A 27,743-nucleotide genomic window follows, 5' to 3' on the forward strand; every position below is an offset into this window, starting at 1 on the left:
ATGCATAGTAGCTTTTTATCATTTCACGCTCTGTTGATTTTTCATTTGCCGCATGAACAACTTCCATTCACCATTTTGATTATAATTAAATCATGATTGCTTCATGCAGCAAATTAACTTGAAAGATGCTATTGATTATTTAAACAATCGTGCGTAACTCATTTTTTAACTCTTTTATATTCCCTTTTTTTTTACATATTTATATTTTTGCGTCTAAAAATCATTCTCAGCATAACCAACATCATTCGAACTATCTATTTCTCCGCCAACAGGAAAGAAATTATCATTTGTAAATAAAGTTTTAACGTACTCACTTGTACTGTCCTCGGTTGGTTCCAACACTTTGGTCTGTACATGCTCGGCTCGGTTGTCATGTATGGAATCACGTGTGTCTGCTCCTGCTGCTAACTTAACCAAAGGTTGATCGTGGTGGCTGTGTGTTGTTGCATCAAATTCGTCTAGATTTACTTCTTTTAACTGTTGATTGTGGTTATTGTAAGGGCTTGTTATGCGTAATATACTCTGTATTTTCTCGTGTTTTGGCGAGTGTACTACATGATGGTCAAATTCGTGCACAATTGGTGCAATGCGGATATCCCCGGTTGGCATTGTCACATGATTATGAATACCATTATAGTGTGCGGTATGTACTTGATGACTGATATGTGCTGGTATACCATGTTCATACAGATGATGACCTTCTTGAAGATAATGCATGGGTGTGTCGTCGACAATATCATGTGACGGCATATATACATGACGGACTCCCTCATCGAGATGTCGTGATTTTTCTAGCAGAAAATGTTTATGTTGGAATAAAGGTCGATAAACTTGATGCTGAAACTTGTTTTCCCCAGTGTTATCGTAGGAAGCGTGCTCAATGGTATCGAAGGGTTCACCTTCGTAACTTGAATCATCTTGAAATTTAGTTGACATTGATGTTTGAACAGGCATAACTCTGTGTTGAAAAACATGTTTTGTTGACTCAACTAGCTGGTGGACAGGTTCGAAGTGTTTTTCGTGCAACTCTTCAAATCTTTCCTTGTGAAATATTGGACTGAAAAAGTACTTTTGATGACTACCTACGATAGAAGAATCGCGTATGTCGGTGTTGGTAAATTTTTCGACATTTTCACCTGAATCATCTTCCAAAATGCTGTGTGTTTCTTCTCCTTTGATTTTAAATTGTGGTTTATGAAAATTACCATGATCCACTGATTGCAAAGCGTTGAGGGGAATTGAATTATCTTCATCACGAGCCAATTTTCCATTTTCCCCCATTTTCAAATTTACTGCCACATGTTGTCTTTTTGCGTGGATACGAGGTAAACAAAAACAAAGTGGACATATTAACAACAATGTGACCGCAAGCTGTTGTGCCGTTTTTATTTTCATATTTTGTTTGTTTTTTGTGAAAACTAATTTAAGTGAACTCTGTTAATTTCTGTGAGCGCGAAAGTTTCGCTGTGTATTCAATGTTTACTGAAGCGCCTCCATGTGTACTGAACAAACTTGCTTTTATACTTCAAGTTTTGTTTCAGTTTGAAAATTTAAACAAGAGAGAGAACAGCAATCTGGTTCAATAAACATGAACAAAACAGGAATTTGCTTGTACTTTTTAAAAGAGGGGGAAATGGCAATTCTAGGGTAATTATTGACAAAACAGAAGAAATGCAAAAGAAACCCAGAAATGTACACTTAAAATTATATGAACATAAAAATGAATTTTATTTACATATTTTCATTACACTCTTACAATTCTACCTGTTCGTTTCTCTTTTTTCACCGCCACTGTTTTAGTTTAAAATTCATTATTTAAAGCATCGTTTTCCATCGTGTTCTTGCATTGCACGATCTCTTTCTTGCTATTTCTCATACTGACGTATTTTCGTTCGCAATTAAATTATTTAATTAGTAACTAAATTTTATTTACGCATTTGAAATATATTCCACGTTACGCTCGGGGTGTTCGGAGGTATTCGAATTAGCATTACAATTGAAATCTGTCAACCGTTGCGTATACGTCGCGTGAATCAAAGGACCCTATAAAAAGAAAACCATGTATTAACATTTGTGTGACATTTAACGCGTCGATGCTAATGCGCTGTGACTTTCAACAGTTCCTTAAATCGTCAGTGCAACGTACGTTATGAAGTAACACATGTATGTACTGTACTTTAGGTCTTTTTATCAGAATATTTGAGTCTTAAATAATTCTTAAAAATAATTCTTAAATAACTGTTAAAAACTCGACTAGCATTTCATTTAAAACTGCTAAAAATTGCAATGGAGTTTGAAAGATAGTTGAATATATACGAGGAAAAAACTAATTTCCAATAGAAAAAACAATGTTGTAAAGTTAAATATTTTAGATGATTTCAAATTTTGGGTCTGATGATTGTGCTTTAGCACTAGTCTTAAAATTTGCTTAAAATTTACGAAATCGAGCTTTGACGATTCTTATAAAAATAACTCTTAAAAAAAGGAGTTTGTATTTCTTGCCAGATATTCAGCCTTTTCGACTTAGATAAACAGCCCCACCCTCCACTTTCCTCCCCACCCCCCCCCCCCCCCAACTTCCTTCCCCACCTAAAAACTGCATAAGATGTATAACCAGTAACATTTCCAAGGTTTAATTTATATTTTGTTTAACTTTGCAGACAAATTATGTTACCTCAACTTCCAAACAACGCGATTATTGATCTTTTTCGAGCTTCATATTTCGTCTACAATTTTTGATAAAAATAATGTTTTTTCATTTTTCATTTGATGATATGCATCGTAAAATGGCTTGTTAATTCGATGGAATTGTTAGTTTGATAACTGTTAAATATTACTTTAGTATAAGAGATAAAGATTACTTTTGTATGTTAAATATTGTAAGCAATGCGACATGCCTTTTCAGCTCTTTTATAGAAAAATATGGTAGCTTCAATATTTATCATTAAATTTTCGTCAAGTTTTGTGTCATCCCATGTGTGCCTCCTCCAACAAGTTTTCAGTTTTAGTTATTGTGTATTGTTAAGTGAGGGTGATTGTTAAAGTATGTGTTACACGTTGGTGTTATGTACAGTCGTTTGTTCATGCATGAAACAGAGGAAACAACACAAATAAATACTGCTAAAGTTTATCCTACCGAAGTCGACAAAGTTGTGTCGTATTTGGAATGTCGAGTCACGTTCATACTGGCAAGATGTTTTCCAAATGAAGTTGTATGACTCCAGATTTCAGTTTTTCTTTTCAACGCTTTTCGAACCTATGCAAGATTAAAATAATTTTTTAAAATCACTGTCAAATCAACTTTATTTTATTTATTTATTTTTTTTGCAATATATCTTACCTCAGAGTTCAAAAAACAATGAAACAGTGTGAGCATGAAGCCCTAAAAAAGCAAAAAAAATACTTAGTTTCCATTGCTTGGAAGTATTTAAAAGGAAGCACAGCTAGCCATAATTTTTAAAGAGTATTTTACCTGCAAAGAGTTTGTTATGTTAAAAATATACTGGAACGCAATTGTCTCTGTGTTGAAGCTGAGAATACCAAACACCCACGTCACACCGAGGATTGGGAGCAGAATGAGAGAGGAACGCAACCCCGTCCTAATAAAACATTAAAAGCAACGTTATTGAAGAGCGGAAGGAGATTTATGTGAAATTATATGAATAAAAATAGAATTTAACTCACTTTACATCATCCACGACACCACTACTGTTCGCAAGCACCACAATTTGGTTTATAATCAGGACTAAAATGACCATGTTTATCTGCAAATAATAATACATTAAATTTACATCAAATATATGGGCTTTTCACATGGAAATGTGACATGACATGAGATTACGTACCATTACAACGCACAGTACGGGAACAATGAACGCCCATACTGAATATCCCTCAGCAGAAAGCCAACAACTAAATGAAATACACATAAACTCTTGATCTGCAGTTACTCAGATACTTACAAGTTGTAAGAAACATATTGTATTAAGATGGGAGTCTTTACGCTTTGAAAAATAAAATATTTCACGAATTCTTAAATGTCGTGGTGTTTCCTATGTATTGTGAGAAGTTATAATTATACAACACCTAAAAAATGCTAAGGAGCTTAAAAATCAGTTCTGTTTATACGCTTCCATACTATCTCTCCTCCAGAAATATTCTCTAACCCAGAATTTTCTTTTTCTTTTTCAAGTGTTTCATGCAATTTTTCTTCTTTTTAACAATTCTAGTCACAACTTAGTACTTACTATTCTTCTGTTCCATACCACTTATGGCTAGTAGCACCAGTCACTATGACAACGAGTGCTGGGAATCCCCATGCAAACAAAAAATACCAGCGCAAGTAGATTTTGCCATCGCTGAATACTTTAATCACTGCGAAGTACAAATACAAGCCTTCAACTAACATCCAACAAAAACTTGCAAGATAAAAATAGTGCAGAAGATACGCCACACTCTGACACACCGCCTATAAAAAATAAACTGAATTTTAATATCAGGTACTGCAGGAAAGTGCGACCAACACAATATTCAACACCCAACAATATAAATGGCAATAACCTAAGATAAGATAAGCTTGAATATATATATATTTTTTAAATTAATTGTTGTATTCTTTTTAATTTTGTGGTAGATTTAATTTGGCAAACGACCAGAAATGTTTAATTTGGCAACTTTTGACAATATTCGCCATTTTTATCCCACATCATAAAGGTGATGTTTAATCATTACACATATTTCTAAAATTTAAACTCAGGTCGATTTTCACTTTTTTTACTTTAATTGGTAATTGCAAAAACTGTCATACTTCAATGACACCCCAATAAATCTTTTATTTTAATTTCATCAAAAAAAAACACTTTATTTTGACCAAAAAAAAGAGAAGAAAAAAAAGAAGAAAAAAGATCATGATGGTAGCTTTAAAATTTTTATTTCTCCGACATTTATTTCATTATTTAACACATTCTTTCCCTTAGACTTCGCAATTCATCGGCAGCTCCAGTGCTTCCAAGAGTTGCGACACCATTATAATTTTTACCTTATTCTCAACAGCGCCCACACCAGTGACAAATATCAACTGCGCAATGAACAATGATATCATCAGATTTATATGTATAATGTGGCGGGTATGTCTCTTTCCACCACATCTAAAGAAAGTAAATTATTGTGTTTATTGTAACGAAGTTTTACCTGACTAGCAATGATACAAAGGATTGATAGAAAGAAAGAATCTTTTAAGTGACTTACAGCAAGAAGGTTAAAAGCAGTATACCAATAAACAGAAAACAAATGGAAACGCAAGAACAAATAAGTGATAATTTGTTCAAAGCATTTTGATGGACTTCTGTCACCTAAAATTAAAATTACCACATTATTTATAGGAGTGGCGGAGGGGGAAAGGGAAAGGGGTAAATCATATGATGTTTAAACACTTTATAACAAAAAACCGAGCCATTGAATGCAATTTGGAAATGTGATTTATTTACATGAAACTCTCTGAACTTCATCAAGATTGCAAAATTCGTTAAATGTGAACATTCACAAACTGTGAATGTTAATGTTGATTCTGCATCGACCTTTGTGCATCCATCTATACCCCAAGCATTCCTGATAAATAAATCAAAAAATAATTTGTTGTTCAATTTTTTTTTTCTTGAAAGAAAAGCACACCAAGTAATACCTTGTAGTGTTCCAGAATGCACAGGTTGAATCAGGTACTTGTATCTAAAAATAATAGTCAATCATAAACTAAGAAAAAAAGGTCATAAATTTTGCTGTTAAAAATACATTTTTCAATTTTGGGGTAAACTTTCCTAAATAAGTCTCAGTAAAAATTTATAACGGGAGACAGCATTTAAATTTCTATACTAACGACGCCTCTTTAACAGTGATTGTTCATTACCGCTGCAGAAATAAAAATGTTTTAGTCACCCGACAGACCAATATTGCACCAGGGTAGGTCATTGTTCCAACATAAAAAGTCATAACTAGCTACCTCTTTCAGATGTTCCAAGATGACTTTCACGCTCCTAACTGAGGATGGATTGCTAACAGCCGATGTGATTACTTTACTATTGATTTTATAGAAGACATTCCTGAAAAGAAATTTGAAGATGTTGACGTTAGAGAAGAGATTTTTCTGGAAAGAAATTTAAATTTGTTGATTCCATAGAAGACAATTATGAAGAAAAATTTGTAGATAACACTGATTTTATACTCTAATTGTAATAGTTTTAAGGCAATGACTTTTGACATGCTCAATTTCTTGCTGATGTATATATTATAATGATCCTCTCCCACCTATCTGTAAGTCAAAATTGTAGCTGCGAGTTGCGATGGGCGTGTGGGATTTCCACGTCTAACGATTAGTACATGTAATTATTAAATTTACTAAGCAATGTGAAATAGACGTACTTCTCAACATTATTATTGTCGTCGTCATCATTGTCTTCATGTAAAATAATTTTATTTGAAATGTCTTCATGGAGCTTCTCATAAACAATACCAACAACACCAACCAGACCTAGTGAAGTGATACGACAGAAGCTGTGAGTGATAGTAGACATAGGGTAGGTTGCGCAAAACTCACACAATTACATACGGTTAACTCCCGGTAACGCGAACCATCAAGGGACCCAGTAAAATAGTTCGACTTAACGAATGTTTCAGTTAACTCGAATTTAGTTGAAAATAAAATTATAGTTCGAATTAAAGCGATTGTTTCAAGAGGTGTGGCAACAGTTACCTGAAAAAAGGGGCAACTAAAACAAAAATTAAAATCTGACCTTTAATTTCGTTTTCCCGAGTAAAAAGTTTGAGTTATTCAAAGAAATAAACCTCGGAGGGGGGACAAAAATTAGGTCGAGTTAACAAACTTTCTAGTTATCCCAGGTTCGAGTTAACCGGAGTTTTTTATAAAAAGTATTAACAAAACTTAAAGGGACCCAAAAAAATGGTTCAAGATAATGAAAGTTCGAGTTATTCGGCGTTGGAGTTATTGGGAGCTTATTGTGTCGGAAAAAAGAGACGTCTTTAAGCACTTGTAGTTTGAAAAGAAGAACTGAGAATGGAAATCGTAAAGAGAGAATTTTTTGCGCAGTAAAGGTACCAAACTAATGGATATATGCAAATATTTCCTCTACTATCAAGTTACCTGGCCCTCCTTTTACGATAATTTTACTGCTTGAATTCTTCGGGAATGAAAATGGTAGATGTTGTTTACGAATCGTCATATCTAGAAATATATAACTTTAAGCTAAAACGTCTTTTTCAAATAAGCCTTCTGTTGCAAGATTAAACGATTTATACGAATACCTATTTCCTCGTTTTTTACTGAAATTGTTTTGTTTTCTTTTAGTTGCTCCGCTGCTAATATTCCGACTTGTTCAACTTTGACAGCCAATTTAAAAATTTGTTTAGTATGTTCAACTGTCGGTTGACGTACATTTTTTATCGGTGTGCTACCATTATCATGATTGTCGTCCATTTCAAGTATTTTTTCCTAAAAAAAAACTTTTATTTCTTAAAAATGACAAAAATTCATTCTATTTAAAATAAAATTTTGTAAAAAAGCAACACGATATTGGACTGTTTTTTCTTTTTTAAAGATTACTATAAGGGAAGATTTATTCCCATAAGAGCATGATTTCGCCCTCAGGGTTCTTCTACGCAACTCACACAGAACGGCTCCGTCAGAATATCATAGTTGCAGAAAAGCCCTGGCGACAAGGTTGAAGCATGCTGTCATTTTATTGGATAAAAATATTCTAAACAAAAACAGGCAACGATCGTAGTAACTTAACTTCGTTTCAAGCACTTACATAGGGACGACACCGTTCCGATATAAAAAGAAGACAACAGGCGCTGGGTGGCAGTAGTTGTTAGTTTCACAATTAGATAACTCAGAATACAATAATACCTCAATAATGTTTTGAACTTCAGTGACATTGTCTGGCTTAAAACATTGGAAATTATCCTAAAAAAAATATTATATATATATATATATATATATATATACATGATGGCATTTTATTTAATATTTCATTGAATGCATATGATAATGTATTTACCTTCGACATAGGTTGGTCATTCAAGCAGTAAATCATCTCGGTCGTTGTTATATACGCTGTTGTGGCTTTCCTAGAAGTTTCGGTCAGCTTTGCAGTTTTTGGCGTTGTAGTTTTTGGCGTTGTTGTTGTTGTTATTGAAGGCGTCGTGGTCGTTGTCATCGCCATCGTCGTCGGTATTGTTGTTGTTGTAGCTGATGTTGTAGTTGATGTTGTCATTGTCGTTGGTGGTGAAACAGTTGTGGCTGGAAGAAAAAAGCGATATACATATGTTATTAAAAAACTATATAAAAATTCCTGGCATAAACTAGTCACATGATCACTCTTAATAAGAAAGATTATATAGGTGCCCTGTCATATGTTTGTCACATTGGCGGCCCGTAATAGCGGTACTAGCTAAAGGGGAACCTGGGAAGATTCCTAGTCATTTCTATATAAAATTGTGTAAAATGAAAAAAAAAATATAAGTATATACTTTGCGGTCTAAAAATACCATAACATCCTTCGACGATTTCTGCTTTCCACACAAGTCCCGTTGTTGCAGTCTTTTCAGCAAGTTCGAAATGGTACTGTCCTCCAGAATTGTCATGGGCATTCGCCTTACGTACCCGATTGTTATGCAAACCAGAAACCAAGGTTTTTAACTGAAAGAAGACACCATTTTGATTCTCAATTTTGAAAGATCGAGGCCCTTAAAAAATAAGCAAACAAGAAGTCAAGCTAGAAGAAATAACAATAAAAATTTTAACATTAAAAAACAGATAAATTATTCAGGACCGTTAAACTTTTTTTTCTTAATTATTTAGATATGCTACTATACAGGATATTGTTTGTAAGCAAAAGTTTGTACGCAATATCAGGTACAGGCTCTTTCAAAAAAGCAAGCAATTGCTGAGAGGCAATCAGTCTGAAGTGAGTAAATATATATCTGTGACACAAAATGGTATCGCGAGTAACGAGAGGCACACAATGCATCATAAAAAGGACAGGAGATCCCGTGAATTTTTCCGCGGGTCACTGACTATATATATATATATATTTAACATGTGTACTAAGTACTTTAAGTTTTTTTCAGTAAAGAGTGCTCAATAAGTTAACAGAGTTGATAAAGCCAATACAGTGTGAAAAATGAAAAAACAACTCCGTTTGGAACTCAAAAATTTATGCGTTATTTGAACACAATCTTCAGCCAACTGACTAAAATTTTACAAAGTTAACGTTACTTTAGAACGTTAACTCTGTAATCTTTTTTCCTAAAAACAGGAATTGGTATGAAAAATCTTTCGATTTTGCTTTTACATTCAACATCTTGTAATTGTTTAGAGTGTCTTTTTTGTCAAAAAAAAAAAATAATAATAATAATAATCTAAAAATGACAAATTTATATATAGAATACTTAAATTAACACATACTGCCAGCGTCATGTCTAGGATATTTTCCCGTTTTGGCTCCGTAATAACGGCTCAGAGGCCAAAAGACCCTGTTAACGAGGATGACATAATGCGAACGCTTAAAAACTTACAAGCACTATCTTGGTTGGGAGCACACAGATGGACATCATCACGATCCTCTATGCAAAAATATTGTCCAATCGTGTCTTTGTCTAAACTTTGGTCAACTTTGATACTCAATGAACCGTTAACAAAGGGTAAAGAAGGAGTCTCGATACTCCATACTGTTTTGTAATCTTTAGCGAGGATGGGTAATGATTTATGATACGCATACCAGTACACTGGCTGGTCTTTTAGACGTATGTGCAACAGACATTTATTTCTTGACTCGATAACTAGAAAAGATAATAGGTAATTAAATAGAAGAAAAATATATATTTATCCTCGTCAGGAGGAGGGGATGGGTGCTAACCCCCCCTCCCAATTGTTTTTGTTATAATCTGAGGCATAACGTTTAGGGGTCGAAATTTGATAACTTTTTCTCATTCCTACTTAGCTTCAGGATAGTTAAAAAATTTTCGTTATGACATCACGTCTGTTGTCATGGTAACTCATAAATAAACAGGGGAGGAGAAAAGTTTTTTTTCTTCAAATATCCTTATCAACAGTTTTAAAGTCATATTTTAGCCTTTTTTGTGCCCTTTTCTTAGGTTCAAAAATATCGACGTCATTCAAATTTTTGATCCCATATTTTCCTTTAATGTGTTTACAATCATATATTTGAAATGGCAAAAGGATGTCTTCTTTGTCACTTTTAAAAGGGGAGGAGGGCTTTTATAGTGCATTTTTCGGGCCGTTGAAAAATCATAGACGCTGAAGAGCTTCGGGAACGTACAATGAAAAGAACAATGTTTGACATTATATTCATTAATATATTTACTGCTTACTTGCTGTTTAATAACATTAAAGTTATAATTATATTAGTGTTGGGTCTTTATACTTTGCCCGATGATTGGAAAAGTGTTTTAAGAAAAATCGCCTACTAAACTATCCTGTTAATGAAAAAATAAACGAATGAATAAATACTGAAAAGACAAACGAAATAATAATGTATTTACACTTCGAAACAAGTTAACATTTGAATAATTGTAAAAGGAGATACTCACAAGTCAGATTTTGAAGCAGTAGAAACAAAAGGAAAACCTGAAATAAATAAAAGCAAAAGATTTACAACAAAAATTTTGCTTAGACAAGTACCTGTTGGATTATGACTGAACGCCTGTAAGTTAGAGTCCGTGCGTTAACGTGTGTTTTCCATTCTATACAAGGTATTTAATGAGCGCACCCCCCCCCCCTGCACCCCTGGCGCCCTTTGAAGCTCGAAATGTTCTTGATTTGTTTTACATTTTTGGCAAAGTTTGGTTCCCGCTAAAAGAAACAAAGTGTACATTATCTAAAACCTTACCCGCATTTCCACTTTTTTAAGTTGACGATTTTAAATTTTTTTCATTCTGAAATAAAATAAATAAATAAATTCTAAAGTTAAAACAATTCTTTTTTTTTTTTTTTGATAAAACGCTGGAATAACCCAGACGAGTTTTTTCTTAGGAAATAATTCATAATTTTCTTAGGAAAAAAATCCGAAAAATCAACAGCTAATAAAATGCAGACTTAAGGTGAAGAAGTCAAATTAAGGAAAAAAATTTTCTACTTTGCCTATTAGCATCTTTTCACCGATATATGTTTTAAAACTACATGAAAACCAAAAATCTCAAGATCAAAAAATGTCTCCACTCGAAAATAAATTATAGTATGTGTCGTCCACGGCTTTCAGCATGCATTATTTTGCCTGTCGATTAGTGTAAGAGGTCTGGGGATTATAAATAACACGCGTCACGATGAAACGCGTCTATTATAGTGAAAGTTATTAAGTCAATGTTACTCACAGTCATATTCAAGATAATGTGGCAAATGAATACATTTATGTTGCGGTACTAATGAACAAGTCAAACTCATAAATACAGTATTTCATATAGACGACAGCAGTTTCAAGCGAAGTGACTGTTCCTTAAGAGAATGACGTACCTACCATGACTAGAAATATGCGCTTCTTACCAAACTATCCCATCTCCACTTTAAGAGAATTTCGATTTTATTTACTTCCTCGTTAGGCAACACGTTAATACATAGTTTTTCCGCCCCAGGATGTTTTTCACAGTTCTGTAGTTGTAGTTTCGTTGTAATTTTATCGAGCAGCTGATTCTTTTGTTATACCCTGGTGCAGACTAGGTATTTTCATTCTCAAGAAATAAAACATCTGGTAATTATAAAAAAAAATAAAGCAATAAATCATTTTAATCTTTCATATTTGTTTTCGATTGCCTTTTTATCACTTTTTCATATCCCATTAATTTTAAGTTTTCCACAATAAGTATTTTTCGCACTGATCATTCTACCCACTTTCTAGTCACAACTCGTCACCAGGACTTATTTTTTCGATTGATTATGGAAAGAAGCTTTCGGTCGTTTATTAAATTACAAATTCTGAAATAAAAAATTAGAAGAATCGCATTGCAAAATGATATAATCATAGACCAAAAAACTTAGTCACCATGTATGAAACACTGCGTGAAAATACATTGCACTATATCCGGTTAATTATTTTTCCTTATTTTATGCCAGTCCTTAAAAATTGTGCCGTTCTTGTGTTGGTTGTAGCAAAGATTGTGATAAAAAGAGACTTTGTTTTTAAAGCTCTTAACTGGTGTAATTTTTAAAAACAAATGGTTCAAACGTGTGTTATCGATAGGGTAATATCTTTCTAGCAAGACATTTTCGTAGAAGAAACTGTTGCGTTACTTTATATGACTTAAAATGCTCAAAAAAAATATACGAACACCTTTACGAGCTTATAACACCTTTACGACCTTATAACACCTTTACGAGTCTATAACACATTTACGAGTCTATAACACATTTACGAGCTTATAACACATTTACGAGTCTATAACACATTTACGACTCTATAACACATTTACGAGCTTATAACACATTTACAAGCCTTTAACACCTTTACGAGCTTAAAATACCTTTACAAGGTTCTCCATTACTGAAACCGAAGGTGTACGCTAAAAAAGTTTTTGCATAAATTTCTAAATTTAGGGAAAATCAGTGGTGACAATTTCTTCTTCGATGAAAGATTAATTAAGTCATTGTAGAAAACTACTCTTCTGTTTCTGTAAACTCTCTATCATACCATTAAAAGCAATAAATGAAATTTGCTATCGATATAATTTCCAGCAAGAAGCTTCCTCCATTGAACGACATCTGTCTTCAGCTATATCCAGTTGAGCAATTAATGGAAGGGAACAGAAAGAAAAAGCTGTCCTTTATATATGGGGTAAAGTAAGAATCTAAAATTTTGTTTTCATATCACTCTTTCATTGATTTTAAACATAAGCTTGCAGTTTTTAGAACAACATTACTATTTTATACTTGTGACCTGTAGCCTATATATCGCATCACAGTAAAAAGATCTTCCTTTTGATAAAAATATAGTGAAATATAAAGATTTTAATCTTTTGTTTTCTACCCGAGTGCACGCACGCTTGAAATGCACTTCAACTCTGTAGAACCTGCGGAAGTGAAAAAAGAAGAATCACTTCCGACCTTGTAGTGTATCACTCTGTAATCCTGTCGCACTTTTGTTATCCCCCTTTGTCATACTTTGTAATCCCTTATATTGTTACACTAAAAACCTCTTCCCCATGGTTTCTTAGGTTTTTCACATAGCTCTGATGTAAAACTAAAAAGCCATGGGAAAAAGGTTGAGTTACTTTAGCAAAATAATCGCTTTTTTATAAGCATAAAAACAAAACCATAAAATGCATATTTATAAAGAACTTTATCTTTCCCAATACTATAGAAGAAATTATTTTTTTTTGTTAGAGTTGTCTCTTGAGTTACCTAAAATCAATAAAAAAGAACAGCGTTACCTTGCAAAAATATTCTCATCGAAACAGAATAAGATAACAAGACGTTGTCACTGTTCTTATCACGGATATTGCGACGTTAAAAACTATTACTAATTAAGAAACTTTCATTTCATTTGTTCCCGAAGCCACAGGCTTGTCCCATATTTTATAGTTCCCATGACAATCAAAGCGAAGAATCTCATTGCTCATCTAACGGTTAATATATATCATATCACACGTAACTTAGTTACGGTATAATTGCCATGACAACTAAATGCCGACAAGCAGCAGTAGTTTTTTAAATATTTTAAGCAAATGTATTTATACTGACTAACACGACACTGAAAATAATATATCAACTAAGGCGTGGTTAACCAGCCAATTAAAATTTCATTTAGAATAGCCAATCAGTTGACAGAAAAATTTAGCAAATAAAAAAACCCATAAACCCATAAACCCAGCGTTTTGTTATTTCGTGAATCCTTCGCACAAAGTAGCGATATTGCTACCATTTTGAAAACACAGACGACTGGTGCTAATAATATAGAGGTTATTTTGTTGTTGTTGTTGTTCACGCGAAGATTTGGAGAAACAAAAACTCAGCGTTAGCTAGCTGCCAGTTAACTGACAATTTCGTGTGTAGCTACAAGAATTTTAAGAAGGTTGAGGTGACATTAAATAAAATTTATGAAAGTAGCGCACGTAATCGGTTTGCTGCTATTTCTTATCCAATCTCGTTCTCTTTCACTTTTTGATATACGCCGGCACACATTTCCAGAAAGCGAAAAAAAAGCTCTGGAAACGAGACTGGTTCTTATCTTAACGAATGCAATTATTGCGGAACGAGAACTTACTTCAAAGTGAGATCTACGGAAGAAAAACGCGAGAGATATTAAGATTGCATATACGTAAATAATTTTATATTTATAAGAGTTCATAACAGCTTCACTTCGAGTGGTTATCTCTCCATCTTGAATGGATATGCACAACTGATGTAAGTTTACCCGTAGAACATAGGACTCTTCTATACAGGAAAAAAAGAGCATTTTCATCAGCTGTGTCAGATTATCGTGGAAAAAAATAAAAGACGTTAATCAAACATCCTCGTCAGAGTAGCAACAGAAAGGCAAGAAACCTGGAACCGAGGTTGTTAAAAAACAACAAGGAAACAGCTTAACTACAATATCTAGCTCACTTTCCTCCAAAACATTTTCCAAGCTATATATAATTGAGATCGTTTAGCATAATTTAGAAAAGGAAGAATTTGATTCACTTGCATTTAAATTTTGTAATTTAACCAAATTAATAAATGAATAAAAAAAACCTCGTGGCTTATTACCGTCTTTAAAAAAAGTGACGAGAAAGCAGAATTTAAAAAGATTTTAACATTCTGACAAAAATGTTCAAATTATAATTTTGTTTTTCTACTCACGAATAATTCTCTTTCTCCTACGCATTCCACGAAAGTGTCGCCATTTTTAAAAGAGAGAAATGACGCAGGAAAAAGTAAAATCGATCTGTGACGTTACAAAGCAAATTTTTGATACCATATTAAAAAATACTTTTTTTTACGAATAATACAAAAATGCATCTCTCTTCGTCATAGGTTTATTTTTTAATTTTATGCGAAACAATATATTTTACAAACAACGCCCGAGACGTTTATTAAAAAAAATTAAGCATTTAAAAGAAGACGCTCATCGAAGGTTTAAAATAAGCAAAACGTTTCCTTCTACAATACAAAGAAGCGAAAGAAAATTGTATATTATTGCATATTTCCCGCGTACCTTGCATAAGGGTTAGGGTTAAGGTTATTGTTATTATGCATCAAAACCAGTTAAAATACATAATTCTTAAATTTATCACAATCTCCGTAACATATAAAATACACTGTTAATAAAAACGTAAAACATTCAAAATAAATAGAAAGTTAATAAGTAAAAGAAATCTAGGAAGTACATGGAACGTATCACAACTAATATAGATTAAAAAAATTTAAACAAATGTCTTGCAACATCATATCAAAAGTATGATATCCAAAATTTAGAGGAAACGTAAAAAAAGGAAAGCCTAAGAAACACGATGCAGTGGGATCAAGTATTCTTTTAGCTCCTTTTTAAATCTTCCATGGTCATCTAATTTTCTACCACTCAAAGGAAGACTACTTGCTGGGTAAAGTTTTATCTTTTTTATCAACCTCGTCCTTGTTCTTCTCTTTCTGACAATCTCGGACTTTGAGATTGTCAAAATGAAAAGAGAGAGCCCTGGGACGAGGTTGTGTATTAATAATACTAGTATTCTCTCTGTGCGCGAAAAAGTCGTGCTACGGAAACACGAAATAGCAAACACAATATTTTGTTACCTACTTTGTTGCGACGGTGGAACTTCCGTGGAAATTTAAGGATGGCAGAACCGTGGATTTTTCCACGAGCTAACGACTAGTATTAAATGATTGTAAAATTGACTGAGATTCGATTTTTAAACCACCCCCTTCTTTTTTTTCATACATGTTAAGTTTTTTTTCTTGTTAGGCTAGAGTATATCTACATCTCTGCCTAAGATTATGGGAATAAAGCTTCGTGTATTTATTGGTCTATAGAAATATTCCTACCCTCCCTCAATAATCGCTTGTGAGAGTTTTGACGCAGAAGCAAGTGCTTCGGAAGTTAGTGCTTAATATTGAGTATTGAAAATATTTTGTGTAGCAATAAGGCTCACAGAATCCCAGTTAGAATTAAAAATTGTTCAATATTTACTTGATCAATATTATTAATTGTTGTTTTATCAGAGCTTGTGAATAAGAATGTGTAACATTCCGGGTTTTTTATTATTGTTTTTTGTTGTTGTTTTATAGTTCTTGTTTTTTATTTATTTTGCTTGAGAGTAATTCTACCTAATAGCTGCCTCATATATTGGGCGGCAGCAGTTAGCCTTGCGTGTGAGTGTTTGTAAGGCTTATGGCAACGCTAAGCCGTAGTAAATGTTATCATATGCTCAATACTTATTTATATTTGCTCAATATTTACTTCGTAATGTTATTTACTAGACTCCGTAATTCTTTCAATGCATATTAGGAAGAAGGTATACGGTCAATTTTAAGGTCTAAAGAAGACTGATAGTACAGATCTAAGTATATAGAGAACTGTTTTTAATTCTTTCTTCAAAGAGCTAACGGTACCTCTGTATTAAGCAATCCGGTTAAAAGAATCGATGTCTATGAGTAAAAGATTTGAGACCAAAAGCTAGGGTTTGTCCGCCGGCTATAATAAACAAATGGGATATTTATATATTAAATTTATCTCATTAGCTACCTAAAGATGTAGATGTAAATAACAACTCAAACTCACATAAAAAGATGAAATAAAAGTTTTCAAACTTACCTCGAAAAAACACACAAAAAAGTCTTCACACTTTAGATTATCATACATTAAAAAAGTGGTTCTCCTGATAGTGTGGCTAGTTAAAACTCCTCTCCATATTTGGTGGCTCTCTCCCGTGGATTCTATGAATGTTATTTTTATTCTCGTTAAGATAAAAATTAGTAATCGGTTTGTTTTCAACGTACATAAAATGTTGATGATTAATCGCTTTAGGAATTTCAATCTTGTTGAAAACGGTGAACAGAGTTTAAGAGTCCTTGGCTAAACGCCTGCGCCTGTGCTGAACCTGTTGTGTTTGATATTATGAAATTATGATTTTAAGCCTGGTTGGCGCAGAAAAATTAAAAATACTATATCTGCAGAAGTACTTAATAAGAAATGCGGGTTATGATGCAATCGAATGAATCTAGCTTTTAAGACACTTATAGTTTATCATTTTTCTTATTTTTTAATTTAATTTTTTAAATTTTAACCTTATTTGAATGATTTTAGCTAGTTAAACTTGACTTTTGAAATTATAAACAAATTCAACCGTTGTTGAGTTTGTTTTCTTTATGTGTAAATTCACTCGATTCAGCATAAATTTTGAAAATCTTACTGCATGGATGGAATCAAGAAAAGCGTTTGAGCTACTGAGAGTTAAAGTTTTTAATTTTTTTTGCCTGAAACAAAGTATAATAGTATAAGAGTTTTCGAAGGCCAACTAAAAACATAGAAAAATAAATGTTTCATATAGCAAAAGCTTTCGAATAAAAATATCTCAATAGCTGGACAATATCACTTTCAATAATCTTTCCTAACGTTGTTGCCCAGCCAAGCAGTAGATATACATTGATACTGCCATCTGCAGCAGCGAGTGTAGTTTAATTGTTAAAATAAATAAAAAAAAGATAAAAAACAATTGAGACATTATAAGGTGTGAGACAAAATTGTGTATTTCAAAACCTGCAATTCAGACGAAATAATAGCTCAATTTTTTAATATAATATGTGTTTGAACATGAGGTGGAGGTGATAATCAAAATCATTTTATTGTGAGGGAGTGATAATGACAGAAAAAGAATTTTTTTTAAAAAAACAAGATTTTTTAAGCAATAATATAAACAGAGAACAGTTGTTGGTCTAAACTCCATGTCTAGCAACGCGTTTCTTTATCAAAACGTCAGAAAATATAAATTTGACCCTACGACTATAATTTAACTCAAACATTCCTCGTAATAGGTAAAGTATGACTAGTCTTGACTGGATAGTAACAAACTAGCCATGTTGGATTAAGTTAGGTGTTCTGGAGATACACTCTTTCTTCCAACGAATTTATTTTTTTGCATTACGTCTGAAGTATTTTTAACTGCTCGAGAGAAAAAAAAAACGCGCCAAAATATTGTATAGTCATTGTTTACCTGACCAAGTTCATATGAATGAATTGTGAAGTCTCAAAGTATTCATTTCAGGTACACTTGAATTTACCAATCATTCGCCCTTGCTATATTATTTAGCAATTGTTCAAAATGTAGGAAATTTCTACTATTGTGTGCGTGTATTTTAAATTTCCTTTTTACCTTAATGTTCCTAATAAAAGAATAATGTTACAAAAAAACATCAAACCAATCAAGCAAATAAAAAAACAAACAAACAAACAAATAATTAAGCAAAGAGGAACGTATAAAAAAATACTTACTTCAGATAGACGTCTACTTAGGACCTTTTTTAGTTCTTTTATAAACATCTGACCATTTTATCATGGTGTGTTATTTTCACTTTTAAAACAAATTTACTTTACAATTCATAATCCCCATAACAGTGTTAACATTTCATAAAACATATCCACCAGAACAGTAAAAATAAACGTTTGAAATGTGTGTTTACAACGTGTGATAGATCAAAAACACTTTATTTTAGGGTGAATTTTATTGTTCTGTGAAACATGAAAAAATAAAACTACAATCTATAACCCTGGTGATGTACGATACTTACAGTGAAAAAACGGAGCTAACCTTATTACCTTATATTACAAATTTTTAGACAATTATATAAACCATTTGTCCGCCCGTAAAAAAACCTCGGGTCGCCTGTCAGTAACATAATTTACTCTGCGGGGGAGCATTAAAGTTATGCGCAACCATTTTGAACAGACAGAACACGGATATTAATATAAGAGACTAATTTCCGGCCCGTGGAAAAAATGTTCACGAACATTTCTTTCGTGCATTCTTAACATAAGATAGTGACTTAGCAGCCATTTTGAACAAAAATGGTTTTATAGAATCAGCATATTTCGTTTGCTTACAGTCGCAGTATTTGATTTGAAAATCCATATAACTTATATATTTTTTCCTTATCAAAATATTTTCCCCTCAAATTTTATCTGTGTGTAAACGGAACATGAAAACGTATTACGTTGGACTTTTTTTCGTGATTTTACCCAATGACTTCCCTTCCATGTATTTTGCCGAACAGCAAACTTTAAAAAAGGAAGGCGCCAAAGCCAAATAGACAATCTTCCTGTTTGTCCATAGTTCACTCACAACAATTTTTAAAATCTCAAAATAAAATACAGACTGTCTATAAAGATCACCTGCGCTTTCTGCCAAAAAGTGTCTGCTATATAGAAGTTTTCTATATTTCGGGGAGAAGAAAAGATATGTCGATGTATAAAAATACTCTACATTACCAAAAAAGCTTTGGAAAACATGAAAGGACTAAAAGAATTATGAATATCATCTAAGAGGATCCTCCTAGATATCACTTGCTCCCAACTGTTTCTTCCCTAAATTAACAACCGTTGCTGTTCCCAGGGTAAAATGGTTGCGCCGTAGTTTTATTTGGACCCCCTGTAGGGTGATTTATTTACTTTTGATGTGAGAAATACGCACAACGGGGGAAATGTCATGAATTTTTCGGACTTTCAATAAGACTAATAAATTCAATCAATAACATGTTAAGATCGTTGCCCCAATGTACTTCTGCAAACTACTTTACCTTGTGGAGACGTCTGCAACAGATACAAGCAATAAAGTACTGTCAACACTGAACAATAATTTAAGAGAAATGCTTACAGCTGTTCCGAGATATTTTATCCACTGTTTCTGCTGTAGGGAGTTTAAATGTATGTTATACAAATAAATAAAAACCTTAGTCATGTCTCCAAAAATTGAGATTTATAACACAAACATAAGTGACCACACACACAATAACAAAAAAAATCAAAAGAAAAACAAAAGTAAACAAGGATAATGTTTACAATACCTTTAAGTTTCTAATCCTAAGCCTTTGGTTTGTAATCTCCTTGTACTTAATAAAAATATTTAAACCTCAGAATGGAAACGACCATTTTACAATTTTATGCCTGGCGACACAACAAAACAAAATTAAATTCATAACGACCGACCGCGCGTGTTTAATTTCCGTGCGCTATTTCGAGTTCCAATGTCATGACCATGTTTTTATACATAAATCTAATAGAAATTAGGTTAATGAAGACAAGAAGGAAACAATAGATCGAAAGGAATCGGAACTAGAAATTCAGTTTTCAAATAAAACTATTTGCACGCAGTACCTAATTAAATTATTTTACACGGAGCTGTCGTATTTTGCAGTAAAAAATGGAAATTTTCCACAATAGGTGTGAAACCCAACTGAGGATTTGAGGATAAATATGGGGAACAAATTTAAAAAACAGAGCAATTTTACCAGTTTAAAAGACGCAGGGCTATCTAATTAGGATGCCAATGGGGCGGGTACCCCGAAATGAATTTAATACGATGTGGGCTTGTCCAGGTGTAGCTAAAGCCGCCTTTTCAACAATGAGAAGTACAATGTTTCGTAATGTAATTTTAGTTTCAACGATTACCTCCAAAGATAATTTCTTTTGTTTTTAAATAATTTTCAATACGCGTTCGCAGAAATAAGTTGAATTCAATTTAAAAGATTAAGCTTGTTCTATCAAATCAACTGATTTCAATACGAACGAATAATTATCATTGTATCTCGGATAGAAGAAAGTGTAGGAAATGACAGAATAAAAACCACAGAAACAAATTGTTACTTGTTATTGTGAATTGTGTTTTGTTAACATATACTCATTAGAAAATTTTAAACCTTGTGACGTATCCTTTTACAGCGCATTTTAGTTTCCTAAGGAAAATTAGCTTGTTTGCCCCGTACAAAAACTCTGTCAAATACTAGTACAGTTACACACCGGTGCGACCGCCAGCCAACTTTTCCTTTAGACTTAATATATCAATCAATAGCAACCTACGCGCGTGGACTTTCCCCACTGTTTACTTTCACCGATACAAACTAATCACCACCGTCCAGAACTCGTCCCTACGTAGCAACTGATGGAAATCTTAAACATACATGTTTCAGTGAGTGAAAATGGTCTTCCTAATCCAAAGAGTACCGTTATTTTCGCCTCGCGAATACAAAAAATAAAATGGCACTGAAGCTCTGCACCAAAATTCAACTCCATACAAAAAAAACCCGGAATACTATCGGTGAAAATATCGCGTCTCAGACAGTCGATTACTTTATAAATCAAATTTCGTTCCACGCGAATTTTTTTCCTTTTTGATACGACGGCGAAAAACAGGATGGTATTGTTGCCTAAGACATAGTCTATTGCTGGGAAAGAGTGTGAAGTTCTGCGTTTCCTTTAAATGAGTTTCTTAAACACTGCGTGAAATATTCTACAAAGTAATCAAAGATTCTGATTGGTTGCCGAAGCATAATGTGGTAATCCTGCTTCTGCTTGGCAAAAATCTTCGTCAACCTAATGATTCAAACTGTTCTGATCCGAATATTTAGTCTAAAAACTTTTTCTGTTCCACACGCTGATCGGGCTAAATCATCGTTTACACCGACCCATGTTTTGTTTTTTAATCAAATGATGTCTTTTTAAATACACATACTTTCTCGACAATTTTTTATGACGACTTTATTCATTCTATGTTACGTTCCTTTAAAATGAGACATTTACAAGATGGTTTCTCGCTTCTTCTTACACTCTGTTGAATTTGATACTAACGCTAAAATATTTAAAAAAGGCAACACAAAGAACTAAAAAGGTACTCACCCTGAACACTTGAAATGCTTGCTTGAGATCATCTACTTCCTTGCGAAACTATGAATAAACGTTTTTACGTAGTATAATATTGCTTCTCCTTGACAACTTGTATTTATAATCATTATCTTATAGCAGCCGCCTAATGACTCCCTATATAAAATCTATGCGATTTATTTTATTTTGTTCATGCGTTAAGTTGCGGTACAAATACAACTTTGTTCCCAGACCTAATTTCTTTGCAACTGCGCAGGGCTTAATGACAACTGCTGGGGTCAAACTTGCTAGAGCTACACAAACAAATCATGAGTTTTGTCACAACGCTGTCGGATTAATCGCATACTATCCTATTTATGACGTCACATGACTGACGTTGTCAACTTGTTTTTATTCACTAGCTTAAATATTAAAAGTCATTTTACAATCTTGAGTAAATGATGTTATCCCTACTTACTTCGTTTGAGTGGGCAAGGTGCATATTTAATTATTTATTTATTTATTTTCAATCTAACGAAAAGTACAAAAATTATGTAACAATGGGAGATGTTTTTTGAACATAACATGATGAAATGAATACACTTAGTCTAAATAAACGACCTAATTGGATAATGACGCTATGTGACACTGCATGGCATGACAATGACATTACATCTTACAGCAGGACAGTTGTTCCCAAATTTTTACTAACACGACTTAACCTTCTTCTGAGAGAGATTTCTTGGGGGAGAGTGGGGTAGGGGGGATAGTTGTAGCTTGCTAAACTTGTATTAAGGTTTAGGCTGTTTCATGATCAAGTTTATGTCATAAATATTGACTCTGATTGATTCATACAATACTGGTGGTGTTGTATCTGTTTGTAGTGGTTGTAGTGTTATTGATCAACGCTGCTAACCTGTAGAACATGGCAAAGTGTCAACAGCATTTGGTGATAACAATGCGTTTTCTTATTAGAACTGGAAGAAGAAGTCCATATTATGACAACTTTTTACTGGAGAGAAATCTGAACCTGTAAGTAAGAGTAAGAACAGCAATTTTTAAATAGTAGTTGTTAGCCCGTGAAGAAATCCAAGGAATTTGCCCGTCGCTACTAGCAGCTACCATTTTGACTGTCTGAGAAATTCTAAAGAAAGACTCAATGCAGCCTTGTGGATCGCATGTAAATAAATAAAAACATAACTTTGCATACTTCTATCAGTGACATGAATGATTACAAAATTAAGGTTAAAGGACTGTCCAATAAACTGTGAAGTTGCGACTTGAAGTTACAGCAAGAAATTGCAGTATGTATTGTACACACAATATTTAGTATCGTCCTGATACTGATCATTCACTTAATGCGTTAAAGGTAGCCTGAAAGACAGCTAATATTGCAAACGTTTTAGAAAAAGTCGGGAGAAACTGGTCATCAATGAACCCATTCTTAAAATGAATTATTTCCGGATTGGCTTATTTTATTGCTTTTTTAAGTCAGTTAAGATAAATCGCGTTAATTAAATTCTTTTGTGTAAATTCTTATTAAGTATTCGTGTTAATTTTCTTCTTGTTAATTTCATGATGGTTAGTTTTGTGCCTTGTTTATAAGGTAGTAAAAATTTCAAATACTCTGATTTTACTAGAGAAAGTTTCTTAACAAGTTTCTTTATTTTGATGTGGCCTAAAGAATATCCAATCAAAAACATGATTTAGACACAAAAAAAGAGACTTTCAACATATATGCGAGAAAAGATGAAATAATGCTATTTTCGCCTTTTTTTCATGATATAAAATGATGTCTGTTTAGTTGAAGTCTTCAATTTTTAAGTAGTTTTGCGATTTTTTTGAATAACGTACTCGATATTCATCCAATCATCTCCATGGTTCAATTAATTTTCAAATTGAGAAGTTTCACTGCACGTAAAATATGACCTGGGGCTGCTTGTTTTTATTTTTGGACCCTTCTTAAGCGTAATTGGTTCTTATTTTGGCCTTAATAGTAATAACACAACTTTTTGAATTCGCCCTTATTTTGTTCTTGTTTTTGTTCGATAGAATTTAAAAATTTTTATGAAAAATCAGTGCTACTAGGGAATAAACGACTTTTTAAGAAACTATTTAAAAAACAGAGGAACGAGCATATCCTCGAGAAGTTGTTGCTTCTTCTGAAAACTGGAAGTTTGATCCATCGGATGGAAATGAATATAGTTTTACCTCTTAAGAAAAAAACACTTTTTATATATAATTATGTTTTATAAGAACATCAGGTTTTAATTTCCGCTGAAAAACAATAGGTCTGTTGTTTAGAACAATAGAGATATATAAATATGGGTATTAATTGTAACAAGACGTATGACATACGCAAACAACCTCGCGAAGGAAGTTTACAAAAAGCTGTCTATCAAATTGTGATTTTTGTTACGAAGTTAGACACGACATATTTTGCCATTCAGATAGGCAATAATATTTGTTACACACTATGCAGTTATTTTTCAAAATTGATTTGTGAGATCTTCTTGAACCGAAAATTCCTCGAAAAGTCAATTTTGGATAAGTCAGTCTGGGGTTAACTGACTGACAGGAAGAAGAAAGACCACAAGCCCCACCTAAAATTTGCGAAATTCAGTAATTCAGTACTAAGAGTGCTGTACATTGCTAAGAAACTTTTTAGAACTTTAAGTTTTATATTAAATGACCTACCGTTCTTTCAAGTTCATCTGTTCCTTCATGTTTACAACCTATCTCCGGGGGACGCACAATTGAAAATATAAATATTTTTTTTCTTAATCTGATTAAAACTCCTCACACGTAAACAACTAATTTTTAGAATAAAAAAAATAAATTTAAAAAAGAAATGTTTGACTTTTTAGTTTTTTCTGTTTAATTTTATTTCAAAACCTTTTTTTAAATTAACTTCCGACCCTCTCCTGAGCGAATTAATTTTATCTAAGCGTATTATCCGAATAGGCCTACTTATTCAAGTTACGTATTTTTTTTTTCAAAGGCTTCTTATTTATATCGACATTTCAAAGTTAAGGGTCAACTTTGAAAAGTCGATTCTTAAAAAATAGGCGGAACCTGTTAAAATTGAACAAATTGCTATTATTGGAAAGATACACGCGAATATCGAAAGGATGGTCTTTAAAGTGTGTGGTTATTAACGCAAATCAATGAAATCTAAATTAGTCAATGACACACCTACAAAGCCGGTATTGGATGATGCAGAAATTTTTAAACTGTATTTGTGAGTAAGGAGAGCAGTAAAGAGTGGAGAGGCAGTCTTGTGGGAGAGGGAAAAAAGCAAAGGTATTAGCTAGTTTGCGCATTCTTTATTAAAAAAAGATACGTGGCGTTAAAGTCGCGTCTTTTCTTTAACCACATTGGTAGTTGGGGACAAGGGGTGTAGTAGGAGGAGGAATAAATTCCACGCACCTCTGTGACTAAGCATAATCTTTGTCGGGAAATTGATTTAGTCACTTTTCTTAATTTCACTTGAAAAAAAATTCCCCTTTTGCGGGGATGAGGGTGAGGTAATAATAACTCGGGGGCCAAGAGACCCTGGGGACGGGAGTGGGTATTGAATTTTTAAGACAGGGTAATTCATGTCGACTGACATCAATGTAACAGTGTTCCAAGATGTTTTTGGACCAAGCGGATACTAAGGTGTTGCTAAGAAGGTATATGGATACTAGGAATAAAATGCAGACCCGAAAATACTCTATGCAAGTTTTTCTCACTTGAGCATTAATAGTTTGGAAAATTCAACTTGCGTGGAATAATGTGCTGCGCTAATTTTGCCTAACGTGTTCTGATCCAACGTTTTTGCATTGTGAAAATCTAAGTTAACTGCTTCAGAAAAATATCATTTCTTCCATCGCCATATATTGAGAAATACTACCTTCATCAACACATTTGTCCATCATGCGCCAACAACTATCAAAACTACCACAATATACGTTTGAAGATGATCAGTATGACGCAATAAGTACCAGCCAAATGACAATCCAGTTTGAATTAACACAGCTGAGGTTTAATCTAAGATTTGCTACATCATAAATGGTTTTCTATATTTTACTCAGATTTGTTTGCTACCAACCTCGTCTCCAGGATTTTTGTCTTTTTGGCTTTGAGGCCGGCAGGTAAAGTACGCGGTAGCGTTTTTGACATCAAGCAACAAATCCTGGGGACCAGGATTGTTTAATATAGCACCCTACAAAGTGCGGAAGAAATGTTCGCAGAAGCGCCAAATAATAATAAAGGTCATTAATATACTGCACTTCTCAATGTGGCACTCAGTGATGTTGCAAATTCAATTATACCTCCATGATTTTAGTAAGCTACAATTTAAGCCTCTCAGAAATCAAGGTGCTATGACAAAAGGGTTTCCTGTCCAGATTTCGTTGCACGTCCAAAGATTAGTTGTGCATCCACAGTTTTGTTGTGAATCCGGAAATTCGTTGTGTGTTCGGAGTTTGTTTTGGGTCCAAAGATTCGTTGTGCATCCAGAGTTTTGTTGTGCGTCAGGAGATTCGTTGTGTATTTGGAGTTTGTTTTGCGTTTAAGGATTCTTTTTGCATCCAAGGTTTTGTTGTGCGTCAGGAAATTCGTTGTGCATCCAGAGTTTTGCTGTGAGTCCGAAGAATTGTTGTGTGTCCGGAGTTTCTTTTGCGTCCGGAGATTCTTTGCGCATCCAGAGTTTTGTTGTGCGTCCAAAAATTAGTCATGCATCCAGAGTTTTGTTCTGCGTCCGGATTCCTTGTGCATCCAGGGTCTTACATTTGAAAGTCCTTATTTTCCCGTGAGCTGTCATTTTCTACGACTAACTTCGTCTTTCATGCTTTTCTACGCCTATGCTATTCTGACACGACCCGTCAGTATCACATTCCTAGAAGATCTTTGGTGATGAAGTTGATAACATAGGAAATAAAGTAATCGTCACAAACGTTAATTTTTGAGGTGACGAAAATTAAGTCAGACACAAATATCGAACGACAAAAAAAATATGTGCGAAGAATAATTTGGCCAGCAGCATTAATGTTTTCAAAAAATTTTACAACTCGTCGAATGTTTTGTCGATTTTTAAGCGGTGTGAAAATTTAGGGTAGGTGAGCAAAAGTTAGGGTTGACAAAAAAACAGGACGGTAGAGTTTGGGCTGATAAAATACCCCCTCCATGTTTTATTATATCTTCTAAAGGTTTAAAATTAGATGAATTTTCGTCATTTTTAGTTAGCTTTAGTCAAAAAGTGTTTTAATGACATCAAAGCTGTTGCCACGGTATCTCATGGGTTAAGAAATGGTCAAGGGATATACCTAAGTTAGCGTACAAGATACTCTCTGCATACTATTATTTCACACCCAAGATATCAACATAGAAATGAATGATTCTACTAAGATATTAATTTTGTAACAGGTAAAGCCTGGTTTACATCTATGAAGCAAACGCAAAAGCAAGCGAAGTAAGCTGCGCATGCGCACTAAAGTGAAGTTTAAAACGTCTGCTGGGTTATTTGGCATAATATCAAAAAAGGATGCGCGCTTAAAAAAAACCATAAAGCAAGTATGCAACAAGAGAAAAAATAAAGCAGCAGATGAAGCAAATATAAAAGAAAAAATCGATATTCTTGTTTCAACGCATGCTTCACGAGTGTTCACATAGGGTTTGTGTCTGCTTCTTTTTCTTCCGCGTCTGTTTCATAGGTGTGAACAGGCACAAACAAAATCTACCTTTCAAATCATTTATTTACTTCATTGTATGTATTGCACTTCCTCGAATTATTTAGAATTTGTTGTGAATGCTCTTGCAAAGTGAGGTGGGACCCTTATATTTCTTTTAAAACAATATACTTTGATTATCCACCAAACAACAACTCGCTCTTTTGAATTATTCAAATCTAAT

General features: G+C 33.4%; 1 protein-coding gene across 1 annotated transcript; it reads right to left on the reverse strand.

Moving 5' to 3' along the window:
- Positions 1-1,693: 1,693 nt before the first annotated feature.
- Positions 1,694-25,765, reverse strand: LOC130653877 (adhesion G-protein coupled receptor D1-like). The gene is made up of 24 exons (XM_057456377.1): positions 25,744-25,765; positions 25,192-25,336; positions 24,546-24,633; positions 21,885-21,932; positions 10,624-10,660; positions 9,589-9,852; positions 8,542-8,757; positions 8,070-8,311; positions 7,919-7,975; positions 7,315-7,501; positions 7,154-7,234; positions 6,415-6,523; positions 5,996-6,095; positions 5,681-5,724; positions 5,487-5,607; positions 5,248-5,351; positions 5,039-5,147; positions 4,248-4,468; positions 3,846-3,912; positions 3,685-3,764; positions 3,473-3,599; positions 3,341-3,382; positions 3,137-3,256; positions 1,694-2,043 (listed from the first exon to the last, which is right to left on the reverse strand). The coding sequence occupies exons 1-24, from the start codon at positions 25,763-25,765 to the stop codon at positions 1,930-1,932; spliced, it is 2,745 nt and encodes a 914-aa protein (XP_057312360.1). The 3' UTR covers positions 1,694-1,929.
- Between the last annotated feature and the right edge of the window lie 1,978 nt (positions 25,766-27,743).

The sequence above is a fragment of the Hydractinia symbiolongicarpus genome, chromosome 8 (assembly GCF_029227915.1).
Source record: "Hydractinia symbiolongicarpus strain clone_291-10 chromosome 8, HSymV2.1, whole genome shotgun sequence".
Classification (NCBI taxonomy): Eukaryota; Metazoa; Cnidaria; class Hydrozoa; order Anthoathecata; family Hydractiniidae; genus Hydractinia; species Hydractinia symbiolongicarpus.